Source organism: Euprymna scolopes, chromosome 4 (assembly GCF_053919585.1).
Source record: "Euprymna scolopes isolate OS-2025 chromosome 4, ASM5391958v1, whole genome shotgun sequence".
Lineage (NCBI taxonomy): Eukaryota > Metazoa > Mollusca > Cephalopoda > Sepiida > Sepiolidae > Euprymna > Euprymna scolopes.
In genome coordinates, this window is record NC_136485.1 from 7,052,666 (window position 1) to 7,067,545 (window position 14,880).

At 36.2% G+C, this 14,880-nt stretch overlaps 2 protein-coding genes across 11 annotated transcripts in view; both read right to left on the bottom strand.

The window, feature by feature from the left end:
- Positions 1 to 14,880, bottom strand: part of LOC145272817 (uncharacterized) — a 731,987-nt gene that overhangs the window by 258,444 nt on the left and 458,663 nt on the right. The gene's annotated exons all lie outside the window — the stretch shown is intronic.
- Positions 1 to 14,880, bottom strand: part of LOC145266542 (DDB1- and CUL4-associated factor 12-like) — a 59,218-nt gene that overhangs the window by 4,729 nt on the left and 39,609 nt on the right. For all 10 annotated transcript variants that reach the window (XM_080122365.1, XM_080122327.1, XM_080122345.1 and 7 more), the window contains 3 exons: positions 13,405 to 13,565; positions 6,781 to 6,843; positions 5,786 to 5,945 (listed from right to left, as the gene is read on the bottom strand). In XM_080122365.1, coding sequence (XP_079978491.1) covers positions 5,786 to 5,945; positions 6,781 to 6,843; positions 13,405 to 13,565 — 384 coding nt within the window. The remainder of the gene's footprint in view (positions 1 to 5,785; positions 5,946 to 6,780; positions 6,844 to 13,404; positions 13,566 to 14,880) is intronic.

Consider the following 14,880-nt stretch of genomic DNA (forward strand, 5'->3'; position numbering starts at 1 on the left):
AATGGAAGTACATGTTCCCGTGCGGAAATTTTACGGCAAGCCCCACTCTCCCCAATGGTTTACTTCGACTTGCGCAACTGCCATTGCTCAAAGGCAGCATGCATAGCGCAGATTTAACCGACATAAGTCCAGTTCAAACAAACAAGTACATAGAAGCTAGAAATAACGTTAAGAAAGAAATAGCGACAGCCAAGAGAGAATTTACTGAAACCACTAAAAAACGCATCGAAGCACAAAAATTAGGAAATTGTGACTTCTGGAAAATCTACAACAGTGTAGTAAATAATGGCCAATCAACAATTCCCCCACTAACCAACAATCACGAGGTTGTTTGCTCAACAACCGACAAAGCCAATATGCTTGCCAGCTGGTTTGCCTCGAACTCCACACTGGACCCTTCCAACCACCCCCTGCCTAACTTTCCTTTGCAGACAGACGCCACGCTAGACGATCTAAAAATCACCCCTGCTCAAGTACATGCTATCATAAAAAATCTTGACACTTCAAAAGCATGTGGACCTGATCTCATCCCAGCTGTGCTATTAAAAAATTCTCAGCCGAAGTAGCTCCAGTTCTCTACAAACTCTACAATAAATGCCTTAATGAATCTTGCTTTCCGGGCTGTTGGAAAACCGCTTCTGTGGTACCAATATTCAAGAATTCTGGCGAAAGAACTGACCCATCAAATTATCGCCCCATTAGCCTCCTCCCACTTTTCGCCAAAATATTTGAGACCATAATTAACCATGCTCTAGTCCAGCACCTTACAGATACTAAACTTCTGACTGACAAACAATATGGATTTAGACAAGCCCGTTCCACAGCTGACATCCTCACTGTAATCTCTGAATGTATATACCATTCACTGGACAAAGCGGGGGAGGGCAGAGCGGTAGCTCTAGATATATCTAAGGCTTTTGACAGGGTATTGCACAAGGGTCTCCTCAGGAAAATTAAATCATACGGTATCACTGGTAGAATACTTAGCATAATTAAATCCTTCTTAGATAAGAGAAAAATCCAGGTTGTCCTTGACGGTCGAACATCTAAACAGTGTGATATAAATGCGGGAGTGCCTCAGGGGTCTATTCTTGGACCTCTATTGTTCCTGATATTTATTAATGACCTCCCTGACAAAACTGCCTCTGAGATGGGTATATATGCTGATGACACCACACTGTATAACAGGCATGACAGGAAAACAAATGAACACATATCTAAAGAAATGGCAAAAACACTAGAGGATGACCTCCAATCTGTAGTGGAATGGGGACATAAATGGATGGTCACATTCAATGCTGCCAAGACCAAACTGGTTTCCTTCAATAATTACAAGAAACCTTCTCTGCCACCAATAGCAATGGCCAGTGACTCCCTGTCTGAGAGTACATCTTTCAACCTGCTTGGCCTAACGTTCACAGGAAACATGAGCTGGAACAATTATATTGAAAACATTGCCAGGGACACTGCAAAAAAGGTAGGCTCTCTCTACCGTGCTAGAAAACAACTGACACCTGAAAGTATCCTGTACCTCTATAAGGCGACCATTCGCCCATGTATGGAGTATTGTTGTCACATCTGGGCTGGTGCGTCTACTACTAGTCTCTCGTTCCTAGACAAGGTTAAAAAAAAGAGTCGCCAACCTGATAGGCCCTGAACTGGCATCTAAGCTTCAGCCTCTGTCCCATCGACGAAACGTTGCATCCCTCTGCTTGTTCTACAAGTATTTTAATGGTGAATGCTCTGACGAACTGCAGACACTTGTGCCCCCACGACACAGACACCCTCGACAAACCCGACAGGCAGCTAAATCCCACCCCCACACAGTAGAGATCCCTAGATGTAAAAGATCTTTCTACTCCAGTAGTTTCTTCTCCAGAACCGCTAGACTCTGGAATTCCATTCCAGGATTCTGCTTCCCTAACTGTACTGACACGCAGAAGTTCAAGTGCAACGTGAACCGACATCTTGCTGCCCAAATCCCTACATAGTGCCCCAGTAGTTGCTGACCTCAATAGTAGCCCCCTACACCTGAGTGGCAATGTGCCTAGTTTGGGGTGAAAATATAATAAAAAAAAAAAAAAAAAAAATTAAAAAAAATAATAATTATATGGTATTCACGTGTTAGAGCAGGAGTTTCTGTGGAAACTTGTATTTAATAGGCAATGCCAGGACATAAATGCCACTAGTTTCATAAAAATATGTATTAGTGATTTTAGATAATTTGTGAAATTATCTGATTTTGCATTTATATTTCATCAGACTCCAAAAATATCCATGTAAATTCACTAGTTTTAATCAGATTAAATCATTTTTTTCTAAAGATATATAAAAAAATTTTTTTTTTAAAGATATATAAAAAAATTTTTTTTTTAAAGATATATAAAAAAATTTTTTTTTTAAAGATATATAAAAAAATTTTTTTTTTAAAGATATATAAAAAAATTTTTTTTTTTAAAGATATATAAAAAAATTTTTTTTTTAAAGATATATAAAAAAAATTTTTTTTTAAAGATATAAAAAAATTTTTTTTTTAAAGATATATAAAAAAATTTTTTTTTTAAAGATATATTAAAAAAATTTTTTTTTTAAAGATATATTAAAAAAATTTTTTTTTTAAAGATATATAAAAAAATTTGTTAGAGAAAAAAAAACTAAACATTCTATAGCAACAAATTTGAACCTTGTATCACCAAGTGGATACCAATACATAGATATAGAATAGTTTTATTCTGTTAGGTACAATAATAAAAATCCATGTCAGGTAGCAACAACTGGTGAGGGAGTTAATCGAAGTAAACCGTTAAGTGTTCACATTGCAACTCGCAGCCTTAACTGATTCCAACCAGTTTTGCTATCCTTAAATAAACGTGAACTATGGTCACACATTTGAGCCACATCACAAATTTCTTTTCTAATAAAAAGAGGAATTTTGAGAAATGGAAAACTAAAATATTTTGCACTTTTTTGGGGGGGAAGTTTCAAAATTAGGATTTAAATAGAAAATCTGATTCACGATTTGGCAGACATTAATGTTTTTTTTTTTTTTTTGTTTTTTTTTTTTAATTCAATTTTCACCCCAAACAAGGCACAGTGCTACTTTGTAGCAGGGGCTACTATTAGGGAATTAATTAGCGGGGTCATTATGAAGGGAGATGAGTAGAAAGATGTTTGTTAACATTACACTTGAACTTCTGAATATCATTGCAGTTGGGAAAGCAGAATCCCGGAAGGGAGCCAAAGACCCGCAGTTCTGGGGAAGAAACTATTGGAGTAAAAGGCTTTCTTGCACCTAGGGATCTCTACTGTAAAGGGATGAGACTTAGTAGCTTATCAGGGGTAGTTACGTCGGGGAGGTACAAGAGTTTGCAGTTCGTCAGAGCATTCACCATTAAAGTATTTGTAGAACAGGCAGAGGGATGCAACATCTCGTCGATGGGACAGAGGCTGAAGCCTAGATGACAGTTCAGGACCTATCAGGTTGGTGACTCTTTTTTGAACCCTGTCCAGGAGCGAGAGACAAGCAGCAGATGCACCAGCCCAGATGTGACAACAGTACTCCATACATGGGTGAATGGTTGCCTTATAGAGGTATAGGATACTGTCAGGCGTAAGTAGTTTTCTAGCACGGTAGAGGGAGCCAACCTTCCTTGCAGCAGCCTTGGCAATGCTCTCAATGTATCTATTCCAGTTCATATTCCCTGTAAACGTTAGGCCGAGGAGTTTAAAAGAAGTACTTTCAGGCAATGTGTTCTTGGCCATTGCTATTGGTGGTAGAGAAGGTTTCTTGTAGTTATTGAAGGAAACAAGCTTAGTCTTAGCAGCATTGAATGCGACCAACCATTTTTGTCCCCATTCCACTACGGATTGGAGGTCGTCGTCTAGTGTTTCTGCCATTTCCTTGGATATGTGTTCATTTGTTTTCCCCTCATATCTGTTATAGAGAGTGGTGTCATCGGCAAATATACCCATCTCCGAAACAATTTTATCAGGGAGGTCGTTTATGAATATCAGGAATAATAGAGGTCCAAGGATAGACCCCTGAGGTACTCCCGCATTTATGTCGTATTGTTTGGATGTACGACCGTTGAGGACAACTTGGATTTTTCTATTACTTAAGAAAGATTTAATTACATTATGAATTCTTCCAGTGATTCCATATGATCTAATTTTCCTTAGAAGACCATCGTGTCATACCCTCTCAAAAGCCTTAGATATATCGAGGGCCACTGCTCTACCCTCCCCTGTTTTATCCAATGAACGGTATATATGTTCAGAAACTACAGTTAAGATATCTGCTGTTGAACGGGCTTGCCTGAATCCATATTGTTTGTCAGTCAGGAGTTTAGCAGCTGTTAGGTGCTGGACTAGGGCTTGATTAACTATATATTCGAATATTTTGGCGAAAAGCATGAGGTGGCTAATGGGGCGATAATTTAGTGGGTCAGTTCTTTCACCAGAATTCTTGAAGACTGGTACCACAGAGGCGGTTTTCCAGCAGTCGGGAAAACAAGATTCGTTGAGGCATTTATTGTAAAGTTTGGACAGAACTGGAGCAACCTCGGCAGAGCATTTTTTTAATAGTACAGCCGGGATGAGATCTGGTCCACACGCTTTTGAGGTGTCTAGGCTTTTTATAATAGCATGTACCTGAGAAGGGGTGATTTTCAAATCTTCTAGTGAGGCGTCTGTTCGCAGAGGAAAATCAGGGAGTGAGTGGTGTACCGAGTTCAGTGTGGAGTTTGAGGCAAACTGAATGGCAAGCAGATTAGCCTTGTCAGTTGCCGTGCAAGCAACCTCATGATTGTTTGATAGTGGGGGGAATAGTTGACTGTCCATTATTTACTACGCTGTTGTAGATTTTCCAAAAATCTCGGGTTCCTAATTTCTGTGCTTCGATGTGTTTTCTGGTGATTTCAGAGTAATCTGTCTTAGTTGTCTCTATCACTCTCTTACAATTATTTCTAGCTTCTATAAACTTCTGTTTATTTGAGCTGGACTTATGTCGGTTGAATCTGCGGAACGCATGCTGCCTTTGACAAATGGCAGCTGCACAAGCAGAAGTAAACCATTGGGGGGAGTGGGGCTTGTTATAGAATTTCCGTGCGGGAACATGTGCTTCAATAGCAGTTTTGAACCATTCAGTGGTCTCATTTGCACACTGTTCCGCTGGAAGAGAAAAGATATTTCCCCATGGGGCATCTCTGATGAGCTCCCTGATGGCTTCCCAATCAGCCTTTTTATAATACCTGTTGAACAAGCTGAGCATGTGGAGTCTCCCTCCTCCACAAGTGAAACATTTACTTTCACCATGACTAATGTTTGTGCAACATTTTTAAAAAAAATTTAAGGTGTGGTTATTGAGTAAAGTGCCAACAAACAAATCATTTGGGGGCAATTTTACTCCTATAATGGCACCTGGGGGGGGGGGGGCAGCCAGAGTTATCACGGAAAATCCATTCTGGCAAAAATTTACTTCACCATGACTAATGTTTGGATTTTTTTAAAATTTTGCACAAAGTGTGGTTATTGAGAAAAGTGTGAACAAACGAATGGGAGTGGATGACGAGGTTCAATCCCTCCTTTGTCAGAGGACCAACAATCATGTTTTGGATCTATTTAGATAAGTGTAAGGCGTTCGGTCACGAGCTGAACTTGAACGCAGACTAAAAGGGTCAATAATTCGATCTTCGTGATCAGTCATTAATAATTTGGAGTTAAGTACGGGGAATAGATAAGAGGGGTTGGTAATGAGAGTGAATAAGAGTGGGTGTAGTTGACTCACCTGAATTTCCTTCTTTTGATTCAATACTCGTCACTTCTTGTGGAAGTCTGCTATCAATAAGAGTGACATGAGCTTGCGATCCAACAGCATAAACTTGCCTTTCATTGCAGTACGTCATGCACACAGGTTCTCGGAAATTTGTTAAAGATAGCTGTAAAACCTAAAAGACATATTGACGACAAAACACCATTATGTGAGAGCCAAATGACAGATGATCTTCTTTACATGGACGTAATTACTGTTTTTAAGCAAAAGAAAAAAAAAATATCCAGAATTTATAAGGTCAGACACCTACCTGAATGGCCTTAGCCGACAGCTCTCGCTCAGGGGCTGCTATTTGTGTGCACGCCGCTTCCTGGGGGGGGCCGCCTGCAAGTGATGCTACCAGAACATGGGTCAGCTCTGCCTGACAAGCATCAAGCTCTGGTGGTGAGCCATTTCCTGACCGATTCAACACCCATTCTTTCGAGGTCTTTGAAAGCGGCGCACGATACCAGTCTTAACCTGGAATGGAGTTTCCACCTGACTTTGTGGATGGGGTAAACAGAAACCCATTTTTTCTTGTTCTTTTTCCCAAGGCTTCAAGGTATGTTATCAAACAGATATTTGAAACCCTGTAAATATTGCAATGTACTCAACTGCCTACTAACAGCAAATTCCATATAACTGTTACAAACACCATTTTGTTTCTCTCTTTTTTTGTTCTTTTTTTTTTTTTATAAAGAAAAAAAAAAACAGTACAAGTAAAAAAAAAAAAAAAACACACGCACACAGCGAGTAAGAAAAAGAAAAGAAAAAAAGATCATTATTGTAGACATGTGAAGTTGGCTATGGATAATCAAACTGACTTTGCATAAAAGCATATTTGCAGTAGAGTAAAGAGCCTTGGAGAACATAATAACAAGTCGTGAAATGCTGCTAAACAAGAGCCAGCTCAAGAGGGTGTAGGAGAGGAGGCTAAAGTCGACCTCTATGATGCTGCACAATGACATTACCTGTTCAGTACTGCTCATGTCCCACGTTTGGAAGTATTCATTTAACGAAACCAAAGCAAGTTCCTACAAAATAAAAAAAAACAAATGTTTTGAAGGAGACAGCAATAAATTATATAAAAAATATGGTAAATTTTTACTTTAAAACCCAACACTCTTCTTTAAAATGACGACTTTTATAGGATTTCAGATCTGCTGAAAACAAATATCCCATTCAAATTTGATGCAGACAAATTTTCTGGATATAAATTTTTTTCAAGTTTTATTTAATAAATGTTAGTGGCTGTCGCCAATCTTACCATTGGGGGGTGAGGGTTCAGCAACATGCATGCGTAATAGTACTAGTTCAGTTGGAAAAAACATGGCTACCAGTGAAAGCATAATAGATTACATTGGATAATAAAGGCGTTAATATCTAGAAAAATATTTGTCTGCCCAAAATTTAAATGTGATATTCGTTTTCAGTATACCTGAAAATCCATAAAAGTTGTCAATTTAACGGCGAATGCCGAGTTGCTATAAAAATAAAAATTCAAATTAACTAGTTGAAATTGTTTAGCATCATTTTTTAATTTCATCAAATTGTTTAGCATCATTTTTTAATTTCATCAAATTGTTTAGCATCATTTTTTAATTTCATCAAATTACATCTTAAAATATTTTATTTTGCTCTTCTTAACCTTATCAGATAACTTGTTCCAAAAACTTTTATCAAAAATGTCAATATCAAATCGAATTTTGAAATTTGTCATGTCAAGTAAAAACATTAAAAGTCCACCATGATCAGAAATGCCATTATTTTAAGAGTTTCAACCAAATCATCTTTTGCTTTTCTTTAGTAAAAAATAATTTTTTGCAAATATCTGTTTATTAGTTTCTCATTCTTCTTTGTATGACTTCTTAATTGTCGATTTCGGGGTGAAAAAAAAAAATGAACGTTTTTGGACAATTTTTCAATATTTTTCGAGCGAAGGATGGAGCTTCAATATGATACCGAGTTAGTGAATTTTCCTCGTGTTTGTCGAAAGTTTTTAGCGGACACACATACAAACATACATACATGCATGTTCGCTTTTATATATATAGATAAAACTTTAAATTAAAGTAGAAGCCCAGGATACAGCATTAAAAATTAGTAACAAAATACAGTACAGTAGATAATACACATGTACATAATCAACAAATTTGATGGTTTTAAACAATTTAAAGTGATTACTATGAAATCTGTAGCATTACAAGGCTGATTGAGCAAGTTTGAATAATTTATGAACTTATGACTTGAAGACTTCCAATTTCCTTTCAAAAAGTCAGAAATAATTTTTTTTGCAACTATTAACAAAATATGAAAACGGCCGACTTATTTATGAAGATACCGACATGCATTTGCTGCCTCCATTCAGTCTCAAAAGACAAAGGATACCTCCTGTAGGGGAAACTGCGCGTGTAATTGTGAGGCAAGGGTTTATTTAAAACAGTAAATATTTTTAAATATTTACTGTTTTAAATGAACAGGGAGATCTGATGTTTGGAATTAAATGTGGACCAACAAATGCTCCACCCTCTCATATTTTATTGTCATTGATATCAGTGAAATTTCACATTTTTTAATCAAATCTATTGATTTCCTGCTCTGGTTAGGGACCCCCCCTCTACCTTTACCAGCTCGCAGTGCACCAGGAGAAAGCTTCACATAGCTCCCTGCAGTGACTTAGTCCATAATACATTCTAGTCTACATTGCACTGTAGAGAATCTACTGTTGATTTTATAAAATTATTTTGAAATAATTGCTTCACTTTAAGTTTAAAATTCAAAAGTCAAGTATCATGGTTCATAAAACCATTCATTTCAAATGCACCCGTGTGTTATCAAAGAACCTATAGCTTGTGCGGGGATAAAACTTCTCAAATGCACTTGTGATGTTAGGTTGTATAAAAGTGTTAACTTTGATCAAAATCAAATTTCTTTAATCGGATTTTTTGGATTTTCAATAATTATTAGGCGCATTCTGATACAAAAACCTACGAAGGAACATTCCCAGACACATTCTACCCTATGCGAACTCCCTGTATTTCCTCCTATAAGAGACAGCACGCTATGCAACATAAAAATATCTGTGCGTGAGGTCGCCAAGCTAATCAAGAACCTTGATTCCAGTAAAGCAACTGGCCGACGGAATTACAGTTATAGTGCTGAAAAAGCTCCAACCAGAACTTGCCCCCATACTTACGAAACTGTTTAAGCGTTGCCTTAAGAAGTGTTTTCCAACACCCTGAAAAACCTCATCAGCATGCCCTGTATTTAAGAATTCAGGTGATAAGTCATCTCCCTCTCAGTACAGACCAATAAGTCTCCTGTGTGTCATGAGTAAGTTGTTGGAATTCATATTAAATAAAGTAGTAGTCAACCACCTCAACAGAAACAACCTTCTTAGTGACATGCAATATGGTTTCTGTTCTGCAAGATCTACAGTAGATGTGCTAACGGTTATATCTCATAGGATTAGTGAATCTCTTGACAAAAGCTTCCTTTCCAGGGCAATTGCTCTTGACATATCGAAGGCCTACATCAAGGTATGGCATAAGAGCCTACTTCACAAGATTTCCAGCTACAGTATCACTGGAAATGTTTGCTCAATCATTAAATCATTTCTCTCCGATAGGTTCATAAAAGTAGTGGTTGATGGGCAGAAATCAGAGGCCCACAGTATTAATGCTGGAGTCCCTTAGGGGTCCATCCTGGGCCCAATTCTCTTCCTGATCTACATCAATGATCTCCCAAAACACATACTTAAATCATTCGTTGACATCTATGCTGATGACACGACCATCTACGGCAACACATCAAAGGCTGTAAATGACAAAGTTCTCTCTGATCCTCTCTCCTCTGATCTTAAGCGTGTGGTACAGTGGGGGAAGAGGTGGCTGGTCACTTTTAATTCATCCAAAACCAAGCTTCTATCTTTACATCATCAATGCTCTGATCCCCATCTGGCATCAATTGAAATGGATGGCTCTCGTCTTGGGGAGGCTCCATGTTTTGACAAGCTTCTGGGTTTGATCTTTACTCCTGATCTGAAATGGAACACGTACATCAGGTCTGTTTCCAAGGATGCTGGGAAAATGGTGGGATCCTTCTACCGCTCCAGAAGATATCTCACTACTGATGCAATTCTCTATCTGTATAAAAGCCAAGTATGTCCAAGGATGGAATACTGTTGCCACATCTGGGCAGGAGCTGCTACAAAACAGCCTATCCTGTCTTGACAGAGTACAAAATAGACTTTGCGGTTTAGGGGGGGATGCCCTTTTCTCTTCCCTGCAGCCTCTCTACCACAGAAGAGATGTTGCGAGCCTGTCTTTGTTTTATCGTTATTTCCATGGCAAGTGCTTGTCTGAGCTCCAATCTCTCGCCCCCCCCCTCGCCAATCTTTCATGAGAAACACCCGTCTGGCTGAAACTGCTGTCAATAATTTTCCCCACTCTTTATCTGTGCCTAAATCCAAACGTAGATTTCATGAGCAGAGCTTCTTTCTCAGAAGTGCACGACTGTGGAACTCTCTTCCGTTTACCTGTTTCCCACCCGACTACAACTTGGAGGTCTTCAAGTCCAACATAAACAAATTCCTGACAAACCGCCCCCTTAAGTAAGACACTATCAAATCTTCAATACTAATGACTACTACAATACTATCTCATTGATTACTGTACATGCAATAACCCTTATCCCTGAGTGGCCTCCGGGCCTTGATAAGTGGTGACCTCCATGTAAAAAAAAAAAAAAAAAATATGAAGAACAATTTGTGTGAAATTTAAAAAACAAATCGATCCAGCTGTTTCCGAGTCCATAGAGAACTCCCTTACTCACATACACACAAAGTACATTTTATATTAGTAGAGAAAGAGATATTATTGGTGGTGGCACTTAGTTCTATTTAAAAACTATATCCTGCAAGAACGATTCTAAAATCTATTTTCCATCAATATTCATCCCATAATTGCACGATTTTCAACATTTTCCCATACTGATTATTCATCAACATTTTTTTTTTTTGCCTTTGTGTGGGAGTGGTAGGGGGGAGGTGGCTTATTTTAATGGAAAATTTATGCTGGCATTTTCGTTTTTACTCAGCAAATTTCTTTTAAGTGTTTCTATTACACATGGTGGGGGGGGTACTATTTCAGTTTTTTCCAAATTTATTTTATGGAGGATAAAAATCAACTAATGTTCAGATTCTCACAAAATTTTCAATACTTATTTAATTTTCGATTAATTAATATGTAAAATGCAGGTTTCAAAAATATATGTGGGGAAATATGCTTTGTACCCAATAATATCCACATTTAATTTTACAAAATCTCAATAAAATATATTAAAATCCTTTGAAATTTTAACATTATATATGTTGTTACATTTATTTTTGTTTACCATGAATTTGTAAATAAAATAAATGTAAATAAATTTAATGTTATGTTTTTGAACAAAAAACTGTTGAATTGCAAAAAAGAAAATTCTAGAAAATAATTTGGTTATAGTCAGCTAACCTACTTTCTAACTTCTTGCGTTAATGTTACCGAAGTGGTTACCAGGCAAATCAGTTCCTTTACTTTTATTGTTCTCCAATACCTCTCCAATTTATTGAAATAAAATATAAGGGCATTACTGAAAAGTATACAATAAAAATTAATAAAATTATACAGATAAAAATAACACAATTAGCCTACATTAAATAATTCATTACTTAAAAAAATTTTTTAAAGTATTTTTCAATAATTCTTTAAAAATAAATAAATAATAATAATTTGAATAATTCTTAATTAAAATGAGATCAGAAAAACTTTTCAATGATTATTAAATAAAAAAAATAACAATCAGAAAAATGTAAAAAAAAAAAAAAAAGAAAAAAAAGAGTACATACACAGGGAAGATATAGGTGTGAGAGAAAAAAAAGCGAAGGAACTGATTTGCCGTGTCACCACTTCCAGTAGTGCTACACTGGAAGTTAGGAAGTATGTTAGCTGACTATAACCAAATTAATTATGAAAAGATTAAAATGATTTAAATTCTATTCTTCAGAAAATGTTCAGTTTTAACCATAAAATTTTGAATAAACGTTACTTCCATTCTTCATATTTAACGCTTTTGTACGGTAAATAATGTGTATAAATAAATTAGTAAAGTACACACAAAATTAAGACATCAATTCTATGACGAACAATGGAGGGTAGCTACTGATCACTTCATGAAAATGAATACATGCATTCATTCAAAAAGAATAATTTTTTTTTTTGTGAGCATTCTTTTATATTACTCCAGGTGATGGGTCTTACTAGTTAAGAATACATTAGGGAGGGGGAAGGTCAACGATTTAAAAAAAAAAGATTTCTATTAAGATATTGTACGTTTTTTTTAGCTATCACAAACTGATATGTAATTGACCTCCAGATCGTAGTAGAATGGTGCCATGAATCGATAGTAAGATTTAATTTAAGTAAGACTAAACTGCTCTTCTTAACAATTACAAGAAGCCTCTCCAACTACTAATATCCATAATAAATAACACCCTACCCGAGAATTCTTCCTTCAAACTTCTCAGCCTAACATTCACGGGCAATATGAACTGGAACAAATACATTGAGAACATTGCAAAGGCTGCTGCAAAGAAGGTGGGTTCTCTCTATCGAGCTAGAAGACTACTCACACCTGAGAGTATCCTGTACCTCTACAAGGCCACAATTTGTCCATGCATAGAGTATTGTTGTCACATTTGGGCTGGTGCATCTACCACTAGTCTCTCCCTCAGATATGGTCCAAAAAAGAGTCTCCAATCTAATAGGTCCCAATTTGTCAACTAGGTTCCAACCCCTGTCGCATCACCACAATGTTGCATCCCTGTGCCTGTTTTACAAGTATTTTAATGAAATGTGCTCTGATGAACTCATTGCATTGTGACCCCATCAGCATACATATGCCCGACAGCCTGCTTAGCAACAAAATCTCACCCCTTCACTGTTGAGGTCCCTAAATGCCAGAAAGCTTTCTACTCTAATAGCTTCTTCCTTTGAACAGCTATACTTTGAAATTCCCTTCCTGCTACCTGCTTCCCTGACTGTATTGATATGCAGAAATTCAATTGTAACTTAAACGAACATCTTAATCTTTCTTAGGCATGGTCCCAAATAGTAGCCCCTTACGTCCAAGTGCTGATATGCCTTGTTACGAGTGAAGGCGAGTTAAAAAAAAAAGAAAAGAAAAAAGTTGCTTATGTAAATGAGTCGGATATTAAAAGATGCAAAACATCTATTGATCTCAGCTTCACAACATCATTGATGATGCGATTCAGAATATCTTAATGTATTTTGCCAACAATCAGTAAAACAGTTTTCTTTTAATTTTAATTACCAAAATAAAATCACTACTAACTTAATTTCATATATAAATAGAAATTTTAAAAGGTGAAACAAATTGATTTTTTTAGTTCCTGTCGAATTCAAATTGTTTCTGATAAAAGTTCCCTAGTTTCATACTCGATATTTATCAACTGATGAAATTTTGTAAACATGTTTCAGTTGATCGATTCGCGAGACAGAATCATAAAAAGGTTGTCTTTTTTTTTTTTAAAACCTTACCTGCCGTTTTTTGCAATAAGAAAAAGATCTGATTTTTTCTGCTACACCACATTTTTTGATAGAATAAGGCGTTATATATGAATATCTGGGAGGCAATTCATAGCTTGTATCCGATTCTGTTTCGTTTATCCTCCATAGGGCAATCGTGCTGTCTCTGGAACCTTGATAAAAGAAAACAAAGAAACTTATATATATACTAGTGTGTAAATTTAGATATTAGATTTTAATTATAATTCTTTTTGTCTGATGCTCATAAGATGATAAAGGTTATTAATATTAAGTTTCAATTATTTGTTAAATGGTCTATGAAACTAGACATCACATCTCTGTAATAAGATGATTATTAACCAAAATGAAAACATGCTTTGAATAACAAGGTTTATTATAGCAAACTTTGGTTTTACAATTTATGTTTAAAGACTTTTCAATTGGCTTCTGAATATATATATATATATATATATATATATATATATATATATATATAATTAGCTGATATTTTATAAAGATTTTAGAAATTGTCTGGGGTTTTATTTAGCTTTTTGGTTTTAGACTAGAACATAAATACAAAATCTTGGAAATATTAGGTTGAGAAGCAAGTTCTTGTGGAATTTTTAATTTTGATTTCAAATGATGTATTTTCAAATAAATTTTCGGTATAATACCTTTACTTTATATATCATTTTAAAGAACGTTTTTCGCCCTATTTAATCGTTTTAAATTACAATCGTTTTAAAACAATTGTGTCTTCTTTTCAGAATGTTGAATAACAAAATGGTAAACAAGCAAATTCACAATTTCCTTATTTTAATTCAAGCTAGGCCAGAAAAGTGCTGAAACAGCTCAAGATATCAATGAAGTATTTGGCCCAGGAACCACTACAGAACGCAAAGCACAATGGTGGTTTCAGAAATTTCATAGTGGCGACGAGAGTCTTGAAGATAATGAGCATAGTGGTCGACCATCGGATATTGACAAGAATCAAGAGTTTTTAGTCAAAGCCAATCCACACACAACTGTTTGAGAACTTGCTTCTGAATTAGATGTAATGTACGCAATGATTTCCAACCACTTGAGAGAGATTGGAAAGACAAAAAATATTGATAAATGGGTGCCTCACGTATTGAATGACAACCAAAAGAAACGCCATTAATGATAATTCTTTTACGCAACAAGAAGGGCCCGCTTTTTTTCGGGTTTTTTTACATAGGCGTCACCACTTATCAAGGACGAAAGGCCACTCAAGGATAAGGGTTAAAGAGTGTACAGTAGTATAAAAGACAATACAGTAATCGATAGTAATGGAAGTTTGGTAAATTTGTTAACTTAAGTGTAACGGCTCATCAGAAACTTGTTCACGTTGGACTTAAAGACAACCATATTATAGACAGCTGGAAAGCAAGAAAACGGAAGGGGTTGGGACTTGTGATGAAAAGTGGGTTCTTTACGACAACCAGCAACGCTCAGCTCAGTGGTTAG